This window comes from Martes martes (assembly GCF_963455335.1).
Source record: "Martes martes genome assembly, chromosome: 11".
NCBI classification, from domain to species: Eukaryota; Metazoa; Chordata; class Mammalia; order Carnivora; family Mustelidae; genus Martes; species Martes martes.
This window is the reverse complement of record NC_137899.1, coordinates 19,647,577-19,673,706: the sequence shown is the minus strand read 5'-3', so window position 1 is coordinate 19,673,706 and position 26,130 is coordinate 19,647,577. Positions and strand designations below refer to the sequence as shown.

Sequence of the window (26,130 nt, the reverse complement as noted above, 5' to 3'; positions counted from 1 at the left end):
ATCTGGCCGGCCTTTACATTTTCCCTGAGTTCAGCCTGTCAGAAACTCTGTGAGCCAAGCTCTTCAAAGAACTATCTACATCCAAACAGCATAAAGCAAGTGTTTTCACCAGTGAAAGGTGAGGAGATCACTGAATCCTGAGTCCACTGAAGATGGAAATAAGAAGAAAAAGGACAGAATCTACACAAGGGAGAGGAAATCGACAAATACGATTTCCTAACGAGCAGATAAAGGCCAGGCTTCCAGAAACTGATGTTATATATGCAAATACGCATATATACAGCTCATAAACATAATCTGGGGTCCATGGACCCCCTCTCACAAATCATAAAGGAAATCACAAGAATGTTATAAAAGATAGGGGGTAATTTCAAAATTATTCTTGTAATTGCTCTACCCGGAATCACTACAGTGAACTTCGTGGAGTATTTCCTTCCAGATTTTGTTTTTCTTGATGCCATTTTTTCCTGCACAATCAAGATACTACTCACATCCTGTGGTTTTTTTTTTTTTTTAAACACCAGCATAAGCATTTCCTCGTGCTATTGTCATTTACAAAGGCAACAGAATATCACACCGTACAGAAGCCCCCCAGTTTACTTCACTATTTTCCCCACTGTTGCTTCCAAGTTTTTTGGCTATGATTAGTATGAGATGCAATGAGTCTTCTGGTGATTATATCTCCGTCCAATTTTCTGCTTATTTCATTAGGAAAGATTCCCAGAAGTGGGATTACTGGGTCAAAGGGTATGCACATTTCTACAGGCTACTGATAACATACTTCCAAAATGCTTTTCTTGCCAAGTATGAACCAACGTGCATTTCCATCAGCAACTCGGAGGACCAGCCCCACATTATGTCCTTACAGTTAGCAACCCCATTTTTAAAAACTTGTTAATTTCGACTACGAAAGTGGTATTTCACTGTGGTTTTATTTTACAATTCAATGGTGAGCATCTTGCCAAAATTATGCATGAGTAATTTTTTTGTGCATTGTTTGCATCTTCTAATATTTACATAGAAGAGGGAGGGCAGACTCTACAAGAGCGAACCAGGTCCCACGCACAAACCACCCATCCCACGAAATTAGGATTCACCTACCAGACATTGGTCACAATGCTGTCCTGTCACAAGACGCTTACAGTAGCAGTAACCCGTCTCAGAATCACAAGGATTCCCGCCAGGAATCGTTCCCAGAGGATTGCAAGCACAAGCTTTAGTAGAGATAAAATGAAGTAAAGAAACACAAAATAAGTGAGTGCCAAGGGGTAGTATGGATTTAGAACTGCACAGTAAAACGGGCATTACGTCCACCAGAACTCCCAGACTTTTTCACAAACGTACTTACATGTACAACCGAACGGGTCTTCGGCACTTAAGCCGTAGAAGCCTTCTTTGCAAATTTCACAGTGTTCTCCCTCCACATGCAATTTACACCGGCACTGACCAGCAATGAGGCCAGTGGAAAAATCCGTGTGACTGTCACAGATTCCCCCGTTCTGAGATCCAGCTGGGTCACAGCTGCATCCTGAGAAGAACAAAGGGCACCAGGTAACAATGCATGTGCTGGTACCAACATGTATGTTCCCGTCGACCCTACACATGTCACAGAAATAGACTAAAGAAGACAAGACTGCTTCAGCAGGCTACCCCACAATTACAATAAAGCGGAGTCTGATGCTCACACCAGGAGTCCCAGGAGAAGGATGGTGACCCCCCCACCCCGGTTCTCCAAACTGAGAGGTCCTACATCACGCCCTTCTCCACGTACGTTCACAGAGGTTGGGGTCTCGGACGTCTCTCTCTGGGTGCTGGAAGTAGAATGGCTTGCACTGCTCACAGTTGCGTCCCATCGTGTTGTGCTGGCAGTCATCACACACCCCTCCGGTGACGTTTCCAGTGGCCAAGTACACCGCCATGTCAAAGTGGCATGAGCCTGAATGCTCGTTGCAGTTACACTCTGCACAACAAGACCCATGTCAAGAAAAGCCTTGGAGTCGACTTACCAACGAGCTTGCTGGGAAGAAGCTCGTTCTGGAAACCAGGGGTGAATTCAGGCAAAATGACAATGGACAATCAGGCGCTGGTGACGAAGGGCGCGTCCACCTGATGTGCTGGAAACCTTCCAAGAGTGAGCATTCTGAAACATGAATCTGCCCTCTTTGGAAGAGAATGGCCTAAAAAGTAAAAACCTTTGGGGAAAGTCCCCTTGGTGGCTTATCAACAGAAGGCTGCGACCAGGCAGAGGACGCCTGTGGGTCCCCCTCGGGGGTAGAACTGGAACGCATCACCCCAGAGGATCTCCAAAGCGCTGCTTCTTGGGAAAGCCTGTTTGGGCTGCCAGCTTTAAGGAACGGGGTGTGAAGGCCTGCTTCCCTTCTTCCCCATTCCCACCAGGACACCCGACCAGGCTCTTCAGTGAGAATAAAGGTCTGCCGAGTGCACACTGACCCTCTGCCAGCCCAGCGGGCAGTCCCCTTGGTCCAACCCTGCTTTAATATCATGTCACTCTCTGCTCAGCGACCTGCATGGATGCTGGTCTTCCCAAAATGAAGCTTAACTCAACTTGGCCCTCCTGGGACTCTACACCCTGGCCTCCTCTGCCTCCCCCTGCAACACGACCTCCCATAGGGAGGGGCCGTTTCGCGTCTGTGACCCATCCTCAGTGCCTAGCAGAGAAGTGCCTGCCACACACCGGCTGAATTAAACTTTGGAATCATTTCCCCAGTGTAGACTCTGCATTGGTCACAAGAACGTCCTTGGGGCCTTGTGCTCTGTGCTGTTCTTATGTGAACTCCGTCCCCCTTCCCCACCCCCTTCCCTCCTACCTATCCCCCCAATCCATCTCAGCTATCACCAAAGGCTTCTGGGTCCTACTTACTAACAGGGGTCTGAGTGGATGCAAACCGCCCTCTGACGGAGACTTACTTTTGCAGGCATTGCTGTTTCGACCTTCAGCGGGTCTCCAGGGTAAGTCGTGGTAGAAATCCATGCACTGTTCACAGTTCAAGCCCTTGGTGTTATGCCTGCACATGCAGTGCCCGTGAACCTTGGAAGTCAGAAAAACGGGAAAGGGCAAAGTAAGAGACAGACCGGGGGCCAGATTTTCTCCACAACTGATGGGAAACAGAAACCCCTTTTCCTACTAATCGTCATCTCCAGCTCACCACAGTGAGGATTTGTTTTTATTTTGCCCCTTTCCAGTGAGTTCTGTCTTTCTAATGGCTCCAACTCCATCTCTAGGAACACGGTAATGTTCCTATTATACAACAGACACTCAAGAAATAGTTTATCAAAGTATCGATGAAATGAACCCAGGTGAACATCAGTCACTTAAGAATTAAAAAATAAATAAAACCTAGTTACTTAAGAGTTTTTTTTTTTTTTAATCTATGTCCAAAAAAAACCCTATTTTAAGAGAAATCAGCAGAAGTTACAGTGCAGAACTAAACGTACACATGCTGCCTGGAAACTGACTCACATTTCTGCAAGTTTTATGGCTGTGCCACATAGAAGAATGGCTTTTTTGCTTCTTTTGTTTTGATTTTGACTCCTGGCACTGCACTTCATTGTTTTTCCAAATCAAAATGAGATTCAGAATATTAATCACTTACTACATTCACACTTAACTTTTCATCTTTAAGAAAGGAAACATAAAATCTCAGGGAAAAAAACCCAAATTATTTTGCTTGATGGAGGGCCCAGGATGAGCTCGTTGGCATTGTGTCTCCGGAAAGCTCTGCCTAAGCCCCTGAGGCCCGTAAAAGATAAATGCTTCCAATCTATCAAATACGCGTGTGCACGGGCACCTCACCTAAACACTAGTTTCTATAGAATGGAATTCAGGAACAGGACAGACAGGTCCGCCCTGGACTCACCTTGACAGGAGCGCCAGTGAGCAAAAGAGTAAAATCATCTCCTGACAAGTTGGTTTTACACGTAACAAAAAAAACAAAAAACAAAAAAAATCAAAAACAAAACAACAGTCCCAAAGCACACACCACAGCACTCTACAGTGTCTGAATCAACAGCACACAATGCTGAGACCCCTGATAGTGACAAGACTACGAGACAGGAGCTACGCACCAGATTTGTTATGCTGAACACTAAACACTGCGTACCTAGCATTCTCGGAAAGATGTAGCAACGAGATTACAAGGATGTGTCCTCCCTTTAGGCTCTGCTAAAAATGCAACTTTATCTACAGGGCAAGTGCTCTAAGTGGAGCAAATAGAGAGCAGAAGTTTGAGCCGGTTGAATGCATGCAATCCTGGACCTTCCCAGATGAGGACCAACAATCTTGGGAAAGCAAACAGCAAGTAAGGAAGGCACAATCTTCATCAAGGGAGGCCCAGAGTCTAATAACAGAAGGAACCCTGGGGCAGAGTCAGGAGAGCTAGACATGAAATTTCCATCTGCCGCTGACTTAGGGCCCTCTGGTGAGCTGTTTAATCCCTGTTCCGTTCTAATAAGGATAGTTGGTGGAGTAAATCCATTTAGCTCCGAAATCCTACGGGTCTGTAAGAATTACCAGTTCACTTAGAAATGGGTAAAATACCCTAACTTTATCCATTTGGCAAATCACCCAAATCCCCAATTTTTAGAAGTACATGAATTGACAACACAACGTAAAAGTGGGAAAAGAATGAAACGAGTAGAAGTATATAAAGAAACAAAGCCCACTGGGTTCTTAAATCATGTTCTGCGGTTCCAGGTTCTAATGTCCTGGTTCTCTGGGCTGAGGTCACTTTATGCTTGTGGTGCCTGATCTTCCCTAAAGGAAAGGAAGATGTGGTGGCTATTGAGAAAACCTCTTAATCCTTATTGGATTGGCTGGAAAAAAAAGATCTACTGTAGCAGTAGCTTGTTGCAACAATTTCCAAAATTTAATTCTTTGTCTCTGACATGAATAGTCCCAGAAAGTTAGCAAAGAGAAAACCACCAGTCAACCACCAGTAAGGCAGAAAGAGCTAAAAGTTAGTCTGGAAAAATAAATCCCCAAGAAACTGTGAAAGGTTTAAGGTAAAACTAGCTTCAAATTGCTTTCTGGGATCATCTGTCCAAAGGAGAAAGCCTGGGGTGCCTGGGTGGCTCAGTCAGTGAGGCGTCTGCCTTCGGCTCAGGGTCCTGGGATCCTGGGGTCCTGGGATGGAGACCCACATCGGGCTCCCTGCTGAGCAGGGAGTCTGCTTCTCCCTTTCCCTCTGTGATCTCCACCTCTCTCTCTCAAATAAATAAATGAAATCTTATAAAAAAAAATAAAGGAGAAAGCCCCCCAGAGTGCTTGCTTACCATTCCCTCTACTTCCTCATTCACTCCGTCCACAGGTGCACATTCGCTGGCATGGCCGTAGCAGAAGCAATTTCCTCGAACCACCATATCATACACTGCATAGTAATACTTCTCTCTGATTTCCATTCTGGAATCCAAAAGGTTATCGCCCAAAGTGTGAAGCTTCACAAACTTGATTCTCAAGTTGGTGATTTTTAAGAGATCTACGAGGGTCACCAAGAAGAGGGGACGTCTGATCAAACAAGCAAGACCTCTTTTGCAACGATACGACATCTCTTTATAGACAGGCACGACAAATAAAAGTGACCCCCTTGTACAGTCTCGAGGGCCGTGCTAGTAGAGCTTGATATCATGGACAGTCTCTGGAAGAAGGAAGGGCTGCTCCCTCTTCACCAGTTTAGAAAGAACATCAGACCATTTCAGGAAAAAGCACGAAGGCAGAGAAATTTAAGAACACGCTGGCACGGCAGCCAGAAACCTCTAGCACACAGTAATCTGAACGACTGCAATGCCATTCAGTGTCACGGCAACGAGCGTCAGCATCAAACCTAGAGGAGTCCATGCAGGTGGGAAAGGGTTTATCAACACACTCCAATTCTCTTATTACAAGATAGCTAGGATGGAATATTCTTGTGTTCATTTTGGGAGGAAATAAAGTACTATCTGAAATTTCCCACCACATAGATGAAATCCAAGTTGCTAAAATAGATTTAACGCTGCGGAAGAACCATGTTCCAGGGACAGAAGATCTCCACCACATTCTGACCCAACGTCACAGTCTCCCACTTTTTTGTCCCGTTTGTCATCCATAGTGTGACATAAGGATAAAGGAGCTCAGTATCAGGAGGTTGGGGCAAGTTGTTTTTTCCAAAATAGTAAGTTACTTGTGGATCAATTTCTCTTATCTTTTCTTCTCTCTCCTGGGCCTACAGATCTATGCTTATTACAGATGTGGGGCTACCAATTATATTCTAGAGTAACCTCATAAACCGAAAGCCATTCATTCTTCTCCAGCACTGTTGCCATCAATGGCTAAGCTGCTCTTGCTGAAGTGGATCTGGAAAGGCTCATCAGTCCATCAGTCCTCCCCTGTGTAGCCTGAAATTGTCCCTAAGCTTTACTCTCACTGGTGCTGACGCATTCTCATTTGCCCCACAGGACAAGGCGCTGGCACAGGGCATCAGAGACTCGCGAAGCCCGAATACAATTTTAACGACTTGTAATACATGCACAGCCTACAATGAAGACTACAGAAATAGTTGTGGGTTGAAAGGGACAGTCCATGAGTCCCTACATTGAACTTAGGCTCTTTGTAAAATCAAAAACGGAACAGGGAAAGCGTGGTACGACTTAGCTGGCTGGAATGTGTGAATGCCAACATTTCCTCCCACGCACAGAATGAGCACAAGTGTCTACTGACATGAGGCCCGACGACAAAGCCGCAGAACGGCCGGAGTATTTAGGAGCCCCTGAACCGATCTTTGTGGGAGCTTGCAGAAGAGCAAATATGTCCCTTTCCCACTCTCCCAGCACAGTTACCGACAACCAAGCCTTGTACATAGACCTGCTGGCGTGGGCAAGACTCGCTTTTGAAGTGAGGCCCCAGGTCTCAACAACAGAGCCAACCAAAGAGACTTTCCTTGTTCCGTGGAGTCCAAAGGCAATCGAGAGCATCAGCAATTAAAACGGGTGCCTCTCGAACACAGGCAAGATTTTCTGAGGCCATTCAACAACAAAAGACCAGAGAATTATGATGGTGACACGTTCCCCAAGTTCTGCAAATGTCGTCCAAGAAGGAGCGGACCGTGAGTCCTTGCAGGATGCCACAGGGTGTGTGTTGCGGATGCCATGTGGACATTTCTCACAACCAGGTTTTGAGCGCAGGGAGGGGACGTCTCCCAGAGCTCACTCAGAAATGGCCCAGGGCTGGATGTGCCATAAATATTTGTTTTGTAATAGAATGAACAAGCAAATTACTGGCCAGAGACGGTCTGGGCCGCATGTAAAATTAATTTAAGTGGGGAAACAGCCCTTTTCTGGCAACATTTCCTGGACGTTTTCCATTCTGCTCTTGCATGCTTCACGCTGGGAGGCTCTACGGTGCCTTGGGTTCAACTAGGGCCGTCTGCAGCTGGGCACGATCAGCGGAATCAGCCTTTCCCCTCTTCAGCGGCCTACGCCTTAGTAGCCAGAGAGGGAGTCTCATCCCCTCACTCTGAGGTACGGGGACCACGTCCATGCAAGACCCAGGCCACGGCTCGTGGCAACATGAAAAGCAGCAGCTGTTTCAATTCTCTATGGGTTTACTCTCTATGGGTCAGGCACGTCAGAAGGTCGTTTCTAGAACCCATTTTCCCTCCATAATGATGTTCAAGTCAATATTACTATATGTACGTACAGTTGAAAAAACAGATTCTAAAAAAAACCAGGTTTAAGCAGATTACTTGCCCCAGGTCCCAGAACTGTGATTTTCTGGAACTGGGATTGAAACCCAGGGCTGCCAGACTCCAAACCCCCTTCTTCTAATTAGCACATATTTTGCCTTCCAAGATGATCAAAATGTAATTCTGTAACGACTGAAGCATGGTTGCTACATGCTAGAAAGATTCCAAATTTAGATTTAGAATCATAACTTACGGGTTCAGGATCTGACTGTCCCTTATGCACATTATTCCAACTCTCTAAGCCTCAGTTTACTCATCTGTTAAATGGAAATACAAGCGTACTGAGCACGGCTAACACCTGGATTTCCCCCCAGTACTCCTTCTTCTTTCCTTCCTTTGACAAGAAAAGCCTCCGGCAAGAGTGTGAGAGGGCACACGGCCACCTTGCTAGAGGTTTCCCAGTGTGTCTTGAGGTTAGCCACATGACTAAATTTAGCCAGTGGGACGTGAGCAGCTCCCATGTCATCTGCCCTTCACTGCCTCCCACCCCATAGGTTGGGTCCAGCTCCAACCTGCTAGGAGTAAAGACTAGGAGACAGAAGGAACCTGGCTGCTCTAGTGGCTAGCGTTGCCAGATGTAGCAATAAGAATACAAGTTGTTCAGTTACATTTGAATCTCAGATAAACAATATTTTGGTCAGTAAAGTCTGTCTTATATATGACATGGGACATAGTCACACCAACCATAAATATTGCATGGGATGTCCTTGTGCTAGTCATGAATATTCCATGGGATATAATTATACTAAAAAAAACTTGCTATTTACCTCCAATTCAGATTTAACTGGGTGTCAGCCTTTATTTTATGTGCTAATCCTACATGTAGCAGATGACCTACTGTTCTTCTCTGGAAAGCCCTCTGGATGATTTCATAAGAGAGAAATCAACTTCTATTTTATTCAAGCCACTGTATGTTTGGGGACACTCTGTTACAACAGCTTAACCTGTACCCTAATTTATGTATACATATATTACATAACATATACAAAATTATATATTATATAACATACACAATATATAACATATATTATATAACTTATATAGGTTATATATTATATATAGCATATCTATAAGTTATAATATATAATACATAAGTAATATATAATAAATTATGACTTATGTAATAAACAAGTTATATATTATATGACGTATTTATATATATATTTATATACATATATATTATACTGAGCAATAAAATAAGGTATTACAACCAGCATAATTGTTTCAGTACTTACGACTTAAATGTTTTACTCTAATCAAAATGTGTTCCCCATCGGGGAGGACTTTGATTCCTGCCAATTTCAAGGGCCTCTGATTGGGTATTGTGGAGATAAAAGGAAACAAAGAGGGTGGATTCAGCACTGAATGCTTAGATTTGGGGTAGCAGTGTTCTGGGTAGGAGTTCTTCCATGATTGCTGTTTTCCATCAAAGCTTTTATTAAAAAACAAGCTTACTCTGTATCCTTGGGCTGTAAGGGTCTTCTATTCTGAAAGCGGGATCTAAAGCACGAAATATCACCTAAAAATAGATACAAGAGTAATGGGTATTTTTGCCATGATCAAAAAGGAACTGTAAGTAGAATGTAAAACAAGAAAAGCAAACAAACCTCTCCTTCGGTTGAGGGTTCAATGTCGGAATAGCGGGCATCACAGATTATATCATCCACTTTCTTCATGGGGCCGGTGGAGATGCCTGGAAACGAGCTCTCGCAGTCATAGGCAAAGTACCTGTACACGCCCCAGGTTCTCCCGAAGTCGGACGATCGTTCTATCAGCATAGCGGCCGGACGGAATGTCTAAAGGCAGAGAAGAGAAGGCTCGTTTGATGTTTCCTATTGGTGATCTGTACTTTTTTTTTTTTTTTTTTTAACTCAGATGAATCTATCACTCAGCTGCTCACCATAAACCCTGCCTGTGTGTGGCTGGTATCTAGGGCTATGGCAGGATTTCAGAAACTTCAGGCCGGTGCACGGAGGGTCCTCTCGCCGGCACGTGTCGAGCCCTGAAACGCTGCACTTCCTCCCACCCTAACAGAGATCAGTCAGCTGCTTCTCTTTAGAAGCTGACCGTAAGCGGGACTTAATAGAAAACACTCTTTGGATGAGTCGGTCAACACCCATCACAGGGCTGGTTAGGTTGCCCGCTTGCTCGATTCGCTCGTGTAATCGTTCAACAGCTGGGCGCTGACCGCCGCTCCGTACAGACCGTGGTCTGCAGGCTGCAGACGGGCCCAGGAAGCACATTCATTACATCATTCAGGATACAAAACACCACACCAGAGTCTCCTACAGTGTGCTCTGGGAGGACAAGAGGAAGCAAGGACTAACTTGAGAAGCTGCAGAATCCTTCGACTCCCCTCCTAGCTACTCCACTGCCCAAAGAACCAAAAACAGGGACTCAGATACTCGGACGAGAATGTTCATGGCGGCATAGTTCACAATGGCCCAAAGGCAGAAACCACCCAAGGACCCATCAAAGACCAATGGATAAACCAAACACGGCATAGGCATGCAAGAGAATGTTATTCAGCCATAAAAAAAGGAAATTCAGATACTTCCTACATCATGGATAAACCCCGAAAACATTCTACTCAGTGAAAGAAGCCAGGCACAAAAGGACAGATCCTGTAGGATTCCACGGACAGGAAAGGTCTTGAATTGGCAAGTACACAGAGATGGGAAATAAATTAGAGATTGCCAGTGGCTGGGGGGAGGGGGCAATGGGGAGTTATCGCTTCATGGGTAGAGTTTATATTTGGGGTGATGAAAAAGTTCTGGAAATAGAGTGGTGATGGTGGCACAACATTGGGAAGCCACCTGATGGTACTGAATTGTATACTTAAAAAGGTTTAAAATGGCAAATGTTGTGTTATGGATATTTTCACACACACACACACACACACACACACACACACACACACACACATGCTGTCTGAATGCTTCAGAGAGAAGATGGCCTCAAACTGGATCCTGGAAGGTTGGGTGTCTTCCAGGCAGTGGGTGGAGGGGGTTGCAGGCGGCAGAAGAGCTTGACTAGGACAGGGGAGGAAGGAACTTGCTGGCCACGTGCAGGGCTTTCCTTTATCTTTATGGCGCAAAAGGGGAGCACCAAAAGACTGGACTGGACAGAACGAAATGATCAGGTTGTACTTTAGAAAAATCATCCTGGGGACACCCGGGTGGCTCAGTCGGTTAAGCATCTGCCATCAGCTCAGGTCATGATCTTGGGGTCATGGGATCGAGTCCCACATCAGGCTCCCTGCTCAGCGGGGAGCCTGCTTCTTCCACTCCCTCTGCCTGCCATTGCCCCTGCTTGTGTGCACGCGCTCTCTCTAATAAATAAATAAAATCTTAAAAAAAAAAAAAAAAGAAAAACAGAAAAATCATCCTGGGGCACAATTATTGGACACAGAAAAACAAGAAACAAAAGAAACCAAGAGATAAGGAAAGCAACTAAGAGAAAAAAAGATGAAGGTCTTAACTCATGCATGACAGTATGGTCAGGGAGAAAGGATGCAATTGCTCTGAAAACTTAGAGAATTTGGTAAAATACACTGAATCACACTTGGTGATGTTAGGTTTCAGTGGAAAGGGAGGGAAGGAAAGAAACAGGGGCACCTGAGCTTGGAGATAGAGAGAGAGAGAGAGAGTGAGAGAGGGAGAGAGAATTTGTGTGTGTGTGTGTGTGTGTGTGTGTGTGTGTGTGTGTGTGTGTGTGATTGTGCTAATAGCAAAGCCCAGAAGAGAAGGCAGGCTTTTGGTTTTGGACTAGTTACACGTGAGGCATCCACAAGGGGACACCCAGCAGACAACCGGAAACAGCGGTCTGGCACCCAGCTGCGCCAACAGAGCTTGAACCGTGGATTTGGAAATCACTGTTGGCATACGGTATTTGAAACCCCCAAAGGTATGACTTCCCCCCAAAAAGCAAAAGACAAGATAAAAGAGCCAAAGTCATTGTTCTAGAAAAGGCATCAGCACAGGGCTAGCCAAAGCAGCAAAGAGTGGTGCCGGGCAACTGAATTACATCATTGCTTAACCTCCTGTTATGGGCCAAACGGTGTCCTCCCCAAGTTCTTATGCTGAAGACCTAACCCCTTGTCCCTCAGAATGTGACTGTATCTGGGTAATTAAAGTAGAATGAGGTCTTACAGTGGGCCCTAATCCCACGTGACTGGCATTCTTTATAAGCAGGAGCAATTAGGATACGGACGTGTCCAAGGGAAGACCAAGGGAAGAGAGAAGAAAAACCACCATCTCCAAGCCAAGGAAAGAAAGAAGTCGCAGGAGAAGCCAACTCTGTCTACACTTTGATCTTGCCCATAAAGCCTCCACAGCTGTGAGCCAAGACACTTCCGGGGTTTAAGCCGCCTTATGGAGGCCCCAGGAAACTAACACACCCTCGAGACACACTCTTCTTACCCGTGGGAAATGGCGGCTCAGACACGTCCACGGACTTGCCAGCTAGAGGCAGAGCTTAGATTCAAATCCAGGCTGACCGAGGCCCAAACCCATCTTTCTGCCTCACTGGCCGATGGCCTCACAGCAGACCAAGTGGATGTCACGGAGGATGGGATACAAAGGCCAGATTCCTGGAAACTGAGGCAGGATGGAGATTTGGGAGGGTGGACAGAAGAGATGAAACATAAGGCACATTCCACGGCGGGGAAACAAGGGGGCAGAGGAGCCGGCCCCGCAGACAGAAGCTGAACGGACCTTCCCTTCTGAATGAAAACCAACGCCTGGGAGAAATCTGGGTGACCACTAATGGGGAGACCAGTCCAGTCCAGTCCCAGACCTCCTTCTGTCTTCCTTAATAATCATGATGGTCTTTTGCATGGATCAAAGGAGACAAGGGTAATAAAACGGGAAGTCACATTTTGCCAGATTCTTTGACTTATTCACTTATTTGTTGCTTGGGTTTTTACTTTTTTACCTGTTCAGGAATATAAGAAAATGGTACTTTATTAAATTCAAGAGTACGTGACGAAGGATTTTAAATTAAGGGGGGAAAACCCCAATAACTACCTCAGCCAAGACAAACTCCCCATGAGGCCTGCCTCCTGGGTGATGACATCTGGGGACAGACCAGCCTGAGGTCTCCGGGTCAGAAGAGAGCACAGAGGAGATGCCGTACAGCCAGTGCTGGCTGTGATTCTTTCTCCCTCCTTTCTGGAAGCTTCTGAGTCCCTAAGGGCCACTGACACAGCGATCCGACTTCCTGTGGACTCAGGAGGCTCTGGAACCCAGGAAAACACTGGCATGTTCAGAATGGAGGCCCTTCCGCACTCTTCGCTCATTCATCAACCTGCTCAGGGCTCATACCACGGCGCGGCTACCTCTGACTTTCTACTCCACGAAAGAGCTACGATTTTGGCAACATCTGGCTATGGACCAAAGCCCACTGTGTATATGTTACAAGAGTTACTTAGCAAGCAGCTCTCTCCACAACAAACACGTATGCCTCACCACCACCTGATACCGTCCTCGCTCCTGTCGCCCTATTGCCACACTCCTGCTTACTCAGCTCAGACATCCAAGAGACCTTGGCTTCCTCCTTCTCCTTGCCCTCCTTCTGTTGTTCTGCTTCTCATTCTTCTCCAATTCATGGCAGAATCTTTGATTCCAAAAGGGCCCAACCGAGGACCCCCATGGTAGTGGGTGATAATTCCCAAGGGTGGTGGCAGCAGAGAGAACAGTACGGCAACAAGGGGAGGTGTGTGATTTGAAAAAGCTTTTCTGGTAATATTTCCAGGATGCCCTGGATGGCAGGGGCGACTCCCTCCTATGTAAGAGTCAGGCCCGTCTCTGCATGAACCCCAGGAGTCTCCTAGGTGAGCCCCCCCATCAACACAGACCTCAACGAGGGCTTCCCCACAAGCCCTCGGTGCTCACTGTCCCAGGCCCTCCTCTGCCTCCTCTCTGGCTACCTTCCTTAAATAGTCTCATCTCCCTGTCAACGGCTCCCGGTTTCCTCTGTGGTACACACTCCTCAGCCAGGAGTCCCGGTCCTTCTGACTGTCATCTGCCTTCCCTCGCCCCCTCATGGCCCCGAGCTCCAGGCAAATCTACGCCCAACGAACCCCACCCAAACTGTCCCCCACCAGCGCGTTGCTCTCAGACGCTGTCCTCTGCCAAGAACGCCTTTTCTTCCACCTCCTCCCACTGAGATCCTGCTCACCCTTCCTGGCCCAGGTCAAATGCAGTCCCAACCTCTCTTCGTGAAGCTTTTTCCCTTAGCCCAGGCTACGAGGAATCTCACCCCCCTCCATGCTCAGAACATATAATCTCTGAACTTCTACTGAGCGCTTAGCACCCTCCACGACGTAAGTTATTTGCCAGTCTATGACACCCCCCCCCCACCCTAGTAGGGTGGGAAGGTCCTGCCGAAAAGCAACCATGAGATCTTTAAAATTTCCCGCAGGGGCTTGGGCACTTTCTTACAAACAGAAGATGGCTGAATTCCTTGACCTGCTTATCCAAGCATCCGAGTACATAAAAATGATCGCATTCCCATTAGAGGCCAGGTAGCAAGACAATGCCTACTCTCGGAGCGGAGGGCTAGGTCACACAACCCTCCAGTGCAGGGGTTCTCTTTCCTCCCACTCTTCCTTCCAAAGAGGAAGCTGAGGCCCCGGCCGCACGTGCCAGGAAGGGGCAGGCTGGGGATCTACGCCCAAGCCTGTCCAACCCCATACATGCTGCTTGTCACACAGGAGCTGGAACCCGCAGGGGGCGACCTCTCTCACCCACCGCAGCTTGACTGCCTGCATCCATTCCTCACGTCTCTGTTGGGTCACCGCCTGTTTGACCCTCTGCACTTGCGCGGTTTCATCCCTGGCCCACCGTACTCAGTTGAATGGGTATTTAATGACAAAATATGTACCCCAAGGACCTCTGGGTGTATGCAAACTCAGAACGACCCATGGAGGCACAGATGCCCTTTCCGAAGTAAAAGACAGGGCCATCGACATGAATAATGATGATTCTATTTTAGACATGAAGGCAACGTCTTTGGGCATGGCCGAGTTTTACTTCTAATGACCACGCTGGGCTTGGCTGCAGTTAATGAAGGGAGGAGGCACGGTGTTGATTTGCTTGGTGAAAGCCCCCGCCTCCCCCAGTATCAAGTGTCACAGTGGAAACCTTCCTGTCCAGCAGCAACAGCACCTCTGGGGGCCCCGGGGGGCAGGGATGGCAGGGGATGAGGGGCTCAGGCCTGGGAACCAGCAGTCCACCATCCCTCCCAGTCGTGGTCTGACTTCCATGCCCTTTCATGCTCCTTGGCCTCCCAAGACTTCCATGGCTAACAGCACGCATGGTCACTCCCTCCCCAGCACCTCTCTTCCTAACCTGAGACGGTGCAGCTCAGGCCCCCCACCAAAAGCTACCCAAAGTGGTTTTAATCTGAGAAGTGGGAGGTAAATTATGGGGTTTATGTGCATCAACGTGTACTTTAAGTCATGAGTAGCCTGTCATTTCCAGGCAGCTGCTTATGAAGAAACAAAGGGACTTTGTCCAGAGAAATTCCCCAGCCCCGGAGTCATTTTACATCTCTAAAAGAAAAAGGATGAGAAAATCCACATTTAAGAAGGCATACGCATTTCTTAAGGAACTGCAGAACTGTTCCCACAAATTTTGCAAGCCCTTGAAAACTAAAGATAAAACACTTCCTTTTCAGTTACCAAGCTCAGCATTAAAACATCAACACAAGGGATCAGGGATTTACTCTCCAGATGTTTTATTGTGGTTTGGGAGAGAGTCAAAGCTGCCTCTCTCCGTGGGGAAATAAAAAGAGATCTAATTAAAAGTTTACAGTTGAATTACCTTAGAATAGAGGCTTGCTCTCTCCTGCTTGCCACGAAGATAGAGTATTTGTTGAACATAGTAATTTGTGCCCATCTTAAAAAGCTGCTCGATGATCCCAATTTATGGCAACAATAATATTTAAGTTCCCATTTAGGCCGACTCTCAACAGAGAGCCATACCGAAAAGGGAATTACACGGCGCCTCTCCACGTGTCATTTGTGAGAAAGTGACGAATTCCTTACCTTGAAAGTCATTATGAGATGAGTAAAGTGGAATTCTGCTTCCAAATCCAGCTGGATTGTTACATTTTCCACACCTATAGGAGATTTTTTGGAAATACAAAAAGGAAATAGTAAACAGGGACATCTGTGAACAGTTGGGACTGTTGTCTTAAATTCTCTTTATGCCCCTCACAGAAATCCTCCTTACATTCTATCTGAAAGGGAAGCCGCGGAAGGAAACCTGCCTTGGCGTAGGAGGTAAAGCACAAATCAGAAGGCTTTCCCAGTTCTCCACAAATGGTTCCAGAGCTAGACACGTTGAATCTGCTGAGCGGAACAAGACATCCGGCAGATTGCCTCTAGTTGCTGTCAAGAAAGGCAGCTTTTGCTTAGGAGAAAGTAAAGCATCTCCCCGTCCTCTAAGCCAAGAGGCTCTCAAGGGGAAGGAGGGGTCACTTCCTGTGCACAGTAGGGGTTCAGCTTGCAGCTTAAAGCAGAGGACCTAAGCCTCCTCCAGGCAAAACACAAATATTCTTTTTTAATGCAGCAGCAAAGAAAATAAATAAGAGTCTACCACGCATATTAGCTATGCTCCCATTTAGAAAGACCTATCCCTACAGGGAAGCCTTTGGATGCATCACCACAACCGAAAAACAATGCCAGAGACAAAGAGTCCCTCAAATAAATACACCGGCCCAGAACAAATACTAATATCTTCCCTTTCGGGGAAGCCTGAACAAACAAATGAGCCTTCGTGCCATGCCCCGAGGGTAGGTCAGTCCCACGTTAACACACTAAAAAGGCCACTGGAATTCCAGAGATGGAAAGTACCTCCCTCCTCCTCGCCAATACCTCCAGCCCTCCAGGCTGCCTCTTTGCTAAAGGAGACCTTTCCCTGTTTGCTGGGTTGGAGAGAGCTTCAGGGGGTCCACCTTCTAGAGCAAAGGAAGTCTTAAAGGCAGGAAGACAGGAATGTGTCAGAATGAATCATGTCACGGGCTGGTGTATTTTCAGGAAATCAGTAGGACTTTTGAAATAAACTCTCCCACTGGAAAACCGCCAAGCCAATTGTGGGGGGCGGGGGGTGGTGGTCACTGAAACGGATATGAGTTAGTTGGAATGTTAAAGAAAAACATTATAATCACACTAACCAACCTTATCTAACTTATTAAAAAGAGCCATATTATAAACCGACTCTGGACATTTCGGAGTGGAAGGTGAGCTCAGCCCCCATGTGTCTCTTCTCTCCCAAGCTTTTAAAAAGCTGCAGTGTTTGCTCAAAACGAAGAGATAACAAAATAACGTAAAGTGCAAACAAGACCAGGACCCCTTCTGTAACATAAGAACATACGCTGCATTGAGCGCCCTAGAAACACATTCCGTTTTAGATTTAGAACCTGATAACGCGTTGCAGTTTTTTTAATAAGGGAAGAAAAATCCACAGAGAAAAGAAACAAGATGATTCTTTCATCAGCGTGTTTGCTTTCTGTCAGACCGAGGGGTAGATTCCCCAGGAAGGGTTCTGAAAAGTAGCTGTGACCTCCAAGCCCATTTCGGGGCCGGAACACCAATAATTTAAGGCTGCTACCTAAAGCTCCACTTGGACAAAACCCACAGAAAATGAAATAAAATCACATTCAGAAAGAACATCTTTAATAATAAGGACACCAAGGAGAGGACGGCGGCAGTAACAACCAGTCTGACTTTCTGAAGACTAGGCTTCAGCTAACCTCACTGAGTCCCTCGGGACGGAGAACACAAGCCCCCTCCTTGGAAATCCGTCTTTCTGGCCTGGGGCCTCTTGCCCCGTGAATTCAAAGTGGCAGAAATTGGTGAACTCCTGAAGCAACCAAGAAAAACCCTCCCCCCAGCACTACAGCACATGATGAACAATTTTACTGTCTATCAACTTGATACGAAAGTTGAGGTGTCCTTCTGATTGTCCTTTCATGCCACTGGAAGAATGTGGGCCGTCGGGACATGCTCGTGTTGTTCGGAAGCGGCGCTATGCTCTTTCTGAAGTCCTCCATGACTGCAATACAGACTTACAGAAACTTCTCTATCACATTCAACTATCAACCAAGATAACCTCCTGTAAGAATTGGCAAAGCTCTCATGGACGGACACACTTTTGGAGGACGAGACTGTCTCAAACTGGTAACCAATGCAGTCCCAAGGCTGACCAATGAAATAATCAATCAACTCTCCCCAGAAACCAAGAGTCCTCTGGAAAGCAAGGATAATTTTGTAGTCGATGACAAGGAAGTTTAGTAAGGGAGCTCCTCTTTATCAAATGTTACATGACAGCAAGCCTCCAAAAGCTTCCCAGGGATAGGGCATATGTAAGAGAGAGATCTAGTCGAATCCATGCTCTCTATGGCCAAACCTAGGTTTACAGCTTTGAGATCCAGAATTCTCATAATTTTTTGGAAGATCTAATGGTACATTGTTATTGAGGAGGCACAATAACTCTACCTTTATTTCCCAAAGTTCAGCATTCAAGTTTGACACAGATGCAAAACTAATTGGGGATTAGTTTCCCAGTGAAGTAACATCAAATTTGATGAATTTACTAAACCCAAACCCGGGGTGCCTGGGTGACTCAGTGGGTTAAGTCTCTGCCTTGAGCTCAGGTCAGGATCTCAGAGTCCTGGAATCGAGCCCCACATTGGGCTTTCTGCTCAGCAGGGAGTCTGCTTTCCCCCACCCCTCCGCCTGCCTCTCTGCCTATTTGTGATCTTTCTGTGTCAAATAAATAAAATACTTAAAAAAAAATTAAACCCAAACCCCAAGGCAAAGAAAGGAAAAAGGAGCTGGCTTCACATACTCACTAGAGAAATTGAGTGGGGGTCATATCTAGGTTGACAGAGTCGTTGAAAAATTAAGACCTAGTGCTGATTGACAGTACTATTACTGAATTGTCTTAGAGGGAAGGACGCTGATGGTAGGCGGGCTGCTTCTGCCCTTTCCTTTGGGGTTGATCAAAATGAAAGATGCCATATTTTGTGGAAGATTCAGGGCTGTGCAGGGCCTTCCACATCCCCAACAGAGACAGCTGCCCCCACAAAGACTCCCCTCAGGATGAGGGCTACGAAATACTCCTTCGGTCTAGCATCAAAGACTTCTTTCTTACAGAAAGTGCATACTTGAGGAAGAAAGATCGGATTTTACCAAGAAAAGTTAGTGCTAGGCAGTAAATCTGCCAAAGGCCATAATTATAGGGCAGACAAACCAATCAAGATTACAAATACCCAGGAGCCTGTAAACTCCTTCCAGGTGACCAATCACACACCAAGCACATACCATTTTCAGATTGCCACCAAATCTTAAGGCGGTTTGGAGCAAATGTAGTGACCACATTTTCAATGAGATGACTGTCAGGATTGAGGGTCTCGTGATAAGGATCTTGTGAATTGCAGATGAAGCATTTTTTGTCCTCCTGAAAGGAAAGTCAGTTTCATGAGTCTAGGAAGCACTCACACACACACATACACACGTGCACGCACACACACATGCACACACACCAAAAATTAAACCCACGATACAGAAATCAAGCCGACTTGCTTCAAGGAGAATGAATGTCTCAAAATGACACATAATATGCCTTTTGCTTTTTAACTAATGGGGTATGAATTACTGCTGAAAATTTCCTCCACGCTTGTAAATTCAAGGTCAAAAGTAAAAGGTGGCATTGTTTCCACAAGCTATTAATTTAATCAAAATGAAATTTCTAGGCATAAGCCTTCATCTCAATGAATAGCTAGAGAAGCTTACTCTTCCAGTAAAATGCAGAAGAGGTATTAGAGAATTTTTGCTGACATAAAGCAAACTGAAAAATGAAAGGGGGCAAAAAAAAAGAACAATTCATTCGGCCTGTTTTTCTAAAACCTACATAAGACAGAGGCCAAGTATTAGGCAGATGAATTTAAGAAGCTTTGGGAAATACAGAACCTGTTTTCTCAGCTTCTGCTCTGCCCAAGAATTAATGGTGGCAGCTTAATCAATGGTGGCAGCTTGCAGACTAACCTAGAAACCTTGGAATATTTGGGAAGTGGAGACAAGGCTGTGGTGCTTTGTTAAGAGCACTATACACTGAGACCAACTCAAAGAATGCCAACACGGACCTTCACGAAGCTGAGAATGGCATCGGTAAAGATCCACAAATATCGGCCAACACTGAAGCAGGGATAATATTCTGATAAGGACAGTATCAACAGACTGTACTTTAATGTTTGTCCTTATTATTAGTTATCCCCTTCCTCCCGAAAGGATTAGGGACGAGCAAAAGGTACTAAGAAAAAGCGAGAGAACAGAAGTCAGGAATTCAATGCGACCCTGGACAAAATACTTAAGATTCCTGCCTCAGTTTTCAGACCCATTACATGTTTGAGAGAAGTGCACACCCAGGCCCTTTCTTTAGAATCTGGTATCTGTAAAGAGCACTCCACACTTTCACGGCTGATCCCATAACCCAGAGAGTTTGCCTCGACTTGGCTTTGAAGACAAACAATTCAATTCTCATTCTGGTCAAAGCCAGATTCAGAAACTGGTGATTCATTTACAGGATGTCCTCGCCTCCGAGGTAAATGTTAACACAATATTTTAGGTAAGATTTACGTGCTAATATTAGAAAAGGTAACATCGACTGCCTTCATTAACCTGTAGTCAAGGAAACTAATACTGGAGAACAATTACCAGAACTCAAAAAAAAGTTTAATTATAGCCACCCTTCTAATCAGGAGGAAGCAGTCTAGACATCTCTGTGTAAACCTGGAAGCAAAGGAGCAGAATCCACTTTACCGCATTCCTTTGGTTTAATTTCTCCAGTCTCCAGAATGGGCTCTCTCCCCGCTTTATAAAAGTGGCTCCATTTTAAGGTCTCTGCGGTGCAAACCACACAACATAGACCTCCTCCCAAAGGGCAGGTATCCAGGCAGGTGGAGGGACCAAAACTGGAGCAGTTGGCTCTGGCACTTGCAAGCAGGTAAGACTAGCTGCCTTTTGCTTGCTTTAGAAGTCAGAAATATCAGTCTACTTAAAAAAAAAAAAATTAAGCAAAAGGCTTCTGATTCTAGGTAGTTAATTTTGGGATGCCTGGGTGGCTCAGTGGGTGAAGTGTCTGCCTTGGGCTCAGGTCATGATCTTGGGGTCTTAGGCCACTGCCTGGGGCTCTTTGCTCACCTGGGAGCTTGCTTCTCCTCTGTCTGCTCTGCCTACCACTACCCCCTGCTTGTCCTCTCTCTCTCTCTGACAAATAAATAAAATCTTTTAAAAATAATAAAATATAGTTTTGACTTTGTAAAAATGTGACCTTTGAAATCTAAGATCCTGGCCCCCTTGTTAGAAGGCACCCAGAAATTTCATTTGGGTCCTTCTCTATCAGGGTACCATGGCAACCAGGAAATTCTGAAGAAGTATCTAATGGAGGTAGATGAGGAACGACACCACAGGAAAGAAAATCAGGTTCAGTGATTGGAATGACCTTGCAAGGTATCCGTCACTGCTGCCGTACCCTCTATCCAAGAGAAACGGGGAAAACCCAAGATCACTACCCAGTATAAGAAAAAGAGGACACACTATCTTTTACACACACTCTAAGGAGGACAGATTTAAAATAACCACAAAACCTTAAACACTGGGGACTTTTTGAAGGCTCAGGGTCAGGATCCGGGGCAGGGACCCGGTTGCCTGCAGCCCTGCCTTTCCATGCTGACTGCGCCCGCGGTGGAGGCGGCAGGAAATGTTTGGCGGATACAACTGTGCAAACGGAGATGGAGCAAAAAAGGGTGAGCAACCAGTCTAACCCCGGGACTCCCCGACTGGCCGCGCTTCCTATCTGGATAGCTGGCAGGATGTGGAGTCCCCAGGGCCTGGCTCCTGGGTCTCTAGACCGGAGGAGGCGAGCGCAGAGCCGGGAGCTGGGATCTCCGCCCTCACCTGGAGGTGGCTGACAATACAGTACGGCTCAGGCTTGTGCAGCCCGCACGTCGAGGTCACGGAGAGCTTCTGTGCTCGGCCGATGAGAAGGTCACCCGTGGCGGGGTAGCAGCTGCCCTCCGCGCAGCCATAGCTGAATTCGGGTTCTTGAGCGCGCACTTTGGCTCCGCACAGGGCTGTGGAAAAGGGCAGGCGACCCGGGAGGTGGGGGAGTGGGTAGGACACAAGCAGGGAGCTCGCCCAAGCAAAAGGTACAAGAAGGGGCGGGAGCAAAGTAGGTTCAGAAGAAAGCAGAATGCACAGAAAAAAGCACAATGGAAAGAAGAGCGAGGGGGAGGCCGGGACGTGGAGAGGGTTCGGAAAGAGACACGGTATCACGTTGGTCCGGCAGCCCAGAATATCATTCCCGGGAGACCCAGAGACACTCAAGCCCACCCAGATCTGCCTTGGGGAAGCAGCTCCAGCCACAAAAGGTAGACGTGCAGACCAGCCACTTCGATGTGCCTGGACCTGAGCGCAGGCAGGCGAGCGGCCGAACATCCATGCGCGCGCCGGTAGGGGGGTGAGTGTATGAACCTCCGTGCACGCGGCAGCCTGTGCATCCTCAGTGTGAAACCGTGTGTGCGTGCGCGTGGAAATGTGTGAGTGTGCGTGCGTGCACCCTCGGAGATCCCGGGCGCTTCTTTGGGGGCGAGGCAGCAGGACTCGCAGGGGCGCCGCTTTCCCAAGCAAGGGGCGAGCGGACATGTCCCTGCGGCTTTGGAGTGCCTTCAACGCTTCGTCATTCCAGGGAAGCACCCGGTCCAGCTGTTTCTGGCGCCATCCGGGGGCAAACAGCGATGGTTAATTGAAGCCACATGGCTCCAATCTGTTCCCAGGACTAAGCCTGCGCTCCGCTCGTACGCTTCGCCGGGAAATGGGCTCCAGGGGAGCCCTTGGCGGCAAGCTCCCAGCCGACCCCAGGAAGCCTGTCCCCCCCACCCCCCCGCAGTGGAGAGACCCACCGTGAACCCGCCGAAGGTGCAAAGCCCGGAGCAGGGGCCGCGGATCCCCAGTTCTGGTCACAGAGCCCCCGGGTTGCGGGTCCGCGGCGATCCTCGCGCGCAGTCCTCAGCCGCCACCGAGGGCGCTGGCGTTTAATCCCGGGGCACGATTCCCACCCCAGTCCCTCTCCGATCGTCCAGGCGCCCTCGAAGCAGGGTCAAACGCCTTCGGGGTCTTCTTCCCCGCCCACGCCTCCTCCCCCTCCCCCTCCCCCCACCACCGCGTCCGCGGAATTACCTAAGAAACTGAAAGCGAACACCTGGAGCGGCCCCATGGCCAGTCCCTGCAGCCGAGGGGACAGCCCCTGCGGAGGAGTGGAGAACGCACCGGCCGAGCCGCCTGCCCTTTTCCCCCTCGCCTTCCTTTCTGGAGAAGTAGAGGGGAAAAAAGCAAATGTTCAGAGAGAAGAGAGGGGCCCTTCCATTTCCTGCCGCTCCCACGGAAGCGGGGAGTCGGAGGGTCGGAGGGGAGAAAATCGCGCAGCCACTTTGTCCTCCTCACCCGGGCGGTGCGAGCGCTCTCCCCGCCGCCGGCAGCCCCGAGCCCAAAGAAGGGAATTAGAAAGTTTAGCCTTGGGAGGAACCGGGGGAGGCGCCTCCGCTCATGCGCACACGGAGAGCAGGGGCTGAGGGGGCGGGCGGCCACCGCCGGGCGAGGAGGGGGTGAGGTCCGGGTCCCACCCTCCCGGGGCGCCTCTTTTGTTTTAAGGCCGCGCCTGCGGTCGCCGCGGGCTCCGGGCTGTCCCGGGTGCGCGGCGCGCGGGGGGCGGGCGGCGTCTGGGCTGGTGGCGGAGGTAGGTGTGGGGATCGCGGCGCGAGGGGGGCCCGGCGGGACCTACCGCGCGCTCGGGCGTTTACATTTGCAACGAGTGAGTCACGAAAGGGTACCCGGGGCCACAGACTCCCGCCCGAGGGAGAAGATAGGTTAATCCTTTAGAAAGAGGGTCGACCTGTCAGGTTTGTGGCCGGGAGACAAGGAATCGGCATCCCTGAGCTTGGGCTGGACGCGGCATCTCCAAGGTCTCCACGCGAAGCCGGGAAAACTGCTGCTCACTGGGCTCCCCGGGCGCGCACATTTATTCGGGACCTGCCTTTAGTCCCTGCCACCCAGGTGGCCACGGCATCGAATTACCCACTTAATTGTTTTGAAAAATCTACTTCTTACCTACATCCAGGCGATGGCCCTAATTCAGGTAATTTCTCGAGTGACACCATTGTTGGTGAGGCTTTTTCCCATGTCACCGTGACAGGGTTGGCTCCACCACGAATGAGACACACTTCGCCATCTCCGCAAAGCGCCACCTGGGCGATTCTAGAGAGGAACTCCATGGTATACAGATGTGAGATTGGGGGGGGGGGGGAGGAGGGCTCCTAATGGCACTGTGTGCGACCTGTCTGGTTAGATCAGGGGTGAACAGGAGCTCACCCACCTCCTGGGGGTTGGGGAGGGAAGAGAGGCGGGCGGCGGAAAGCCACCCTTCCACGAACCAGCCCAATTCTGCTGTCTTGGCGCAGCGGATGGAGTCAAAGCTGGCGTTTTCCGCAAAAGTGCCCTGCACGGGGCGGGGTGGGGGTGGGGGGGGGGAGTCCCAGCAGTTGCTAGCCCAGCCAGGAGATTTTGCTTGTTTTTAATTATCCCAGGGGCAAGGGTTTAAGTAGCTCGTTGGTCAGCTTTTAACTGAGCTGCAATGAAATAGGGCCCAGGGAAAGTTTAATCATTAGACCGCAAAGTAAAGCTGCTTTATGGGTTTATAAACTTCCTTTCTGCTGCGGGAGTCAGGAGCCTCAGGTCTTGGTGATGCATTAATTATTCACTAAATCAGCACTTGCCCTGCGGTAGCCTTCGCCCTCAAATGCCCAGGATCCTTGGTGCTGGCTGGGCAGCCCCGCAACACAGAGAAAGCAGATGCCGTTGTGATGGCCATGGAGGGTCTTCAGAGCTTAATTTAAAAAAATTCAGAGGCAAATGCTTTTCCCCTGGTTGAGCTCTAATCCCCTGGACCAATGTTGCTTATTAGTTTTTCATCCATAGACATGGCAAGCATCGTTCAGTTCTGCCTCTTTCATGAGACTGGCTTCTGCTTTGGCAGCCGCTGAGCCCTCCCTGCTACTCATTCGTGGTATTTGTCCCTGGTCAGTTCTTCTCATAGACTGCAAAGAGTTACCTTCAGCACTGTTCTAAAGCCTCGAACCCTGACCATCTCACTCTCAGGAGTAAACATTACTGAGAAAGTTAAGTGATTTGTTGAGGGTTTGTTTTTTTTTTAACTCGTATGTTCCGGGACTAATGTATAGAATACACACTCATCCTCTGACCATTCCATCTGTGAATTTGTGTCTCCATTCCCCATTCCAGAATGTGCTTTTGTCTTGGAAGTTTGTGCCCTCCTCTGACCTGCTAAGGACAAGGCTCTCACATGTAACCCCGCTCGATTTCCCATCCTAACAAACCAAAAAACCTTTCTCTATTCTCAACACTCTCAACTCCTTTCCTTCTTTTGACTTTCCTAGCCCAGGTACTTGAAAAGATAATCTGCTCTCATTTCTGTTTCATTGTCATTGCTCCTTCATTCCATTGTAATAGGACCACCATCTTCACCACTGGTCTCAGTGATTACCATGGACCCTCTTACTGCCAAGTGCAATGGCCCTTGTCCCTACTGGGTCTCTGTGGCTTATCTCACATTCCCTTCTTGAGACTTTTTTCCTTCACTTCCAGGACACAATTCCAAAATTTTCCCATAGGACTCTAATGCCCCCTCTCCCGTTTTTCTTTTCCCTCTCTTTCCTTTAAACATAGATGCTCCCAAAGGTTCCATCTCCAGCTTCTTTTCCCTCTGAACTCTCTCATCCAAGCCCAACCTTTCCACCACCGTAGGCTTGGTACTCCCTACATCTGTAACTCTAGTTTGTACCATGCGTGAAATTTACATCCAATTTCTAACAGCCTATTGAATAGCTCTACTTTGATGGCCCATACGTACATGTGTTGCAAAAGTGACCCCTCCCCACCCATCCCTCTTAGAACAAAATCTGTTCTTCTGTGTCTAATTGCTACTATTGGCATGGTGATCCACCTCTGAGCTCAGGACAAGCCTGGGAACAAGACTTGCTATAGGATTTGCAGAGGCCAGTGCAGAATGAAAGTGAGCATGTGGGCCCTTTGTTCAAAAATTAATGGTTTCAAGATGTTGACAGAGCATTAAACTAAGCCCGAGACCCTTCTGAGACTCTACAGATCTCTACAGATCCCACATCCGTAAAGCCAGTCCAGCCTGGGACTCGTGTTGACCATTTCCCTCCCCTTACCTTTCCCTGTCACTAGCTCCTGTCCTTTCTACTTCACTAGCAACTAGCCACCATGTTCCCATTGTCCCGATATCAT

At 47.9% G+C, this 26,130-nt stretch overlaps 1 protein-coding gene across 1 annotated transcript in view; it reads right to left on the bottom strand.

Annotated features, from left to right (window-relative positions):
• The window catches only part of LAMB1 (laminin subunit beta 1), a 62,836-nt gene extending 43,661 nt beyond the window's left edge, over positions 1-19,175 (bottom strand). Inside the window, exons 1-9 of the mRNA XM_080818691.1 lie at positions 19,069-19,175; positions 15,787-15,860; positions 9,344-9,532; positions 9,192-9,255; positions 5,293-5,495; positions 2,929-3,049; positions 1,772-1,960; positions 1,349-1,528; positions 1,102-1,214 (exon numbers count right to left, since the gene is read on the bottom strand). Of these exons, the coding sequence (XP_080674817.1) occupies positions 1,102-1,214; positions 1,349-1,528; positions 1,772-1,960; positions 2,929-3,049; positions 5,293-5,495; positions 9,192-9,255; positions 9,344-9,532; positions 15,787-15,798 (1,071 nt within the window). The 5' untranslated portion in view covers positions 15,799-15,860; positions 19,069-19,175. The remainder of the gene's footprint in view (positions 1-1,101; positions 1,215-1,348; positions 1,529-1,771; positions 1,961-2,928; positions 3,050-5,292; positions 5,496-9,191; positions 9,256-9,343; positions 9,533-15,786; positions 15,861-19,068) is intronic.
• Positions 19,176-26,130: the final 6,955 nt, after the last annotated feature.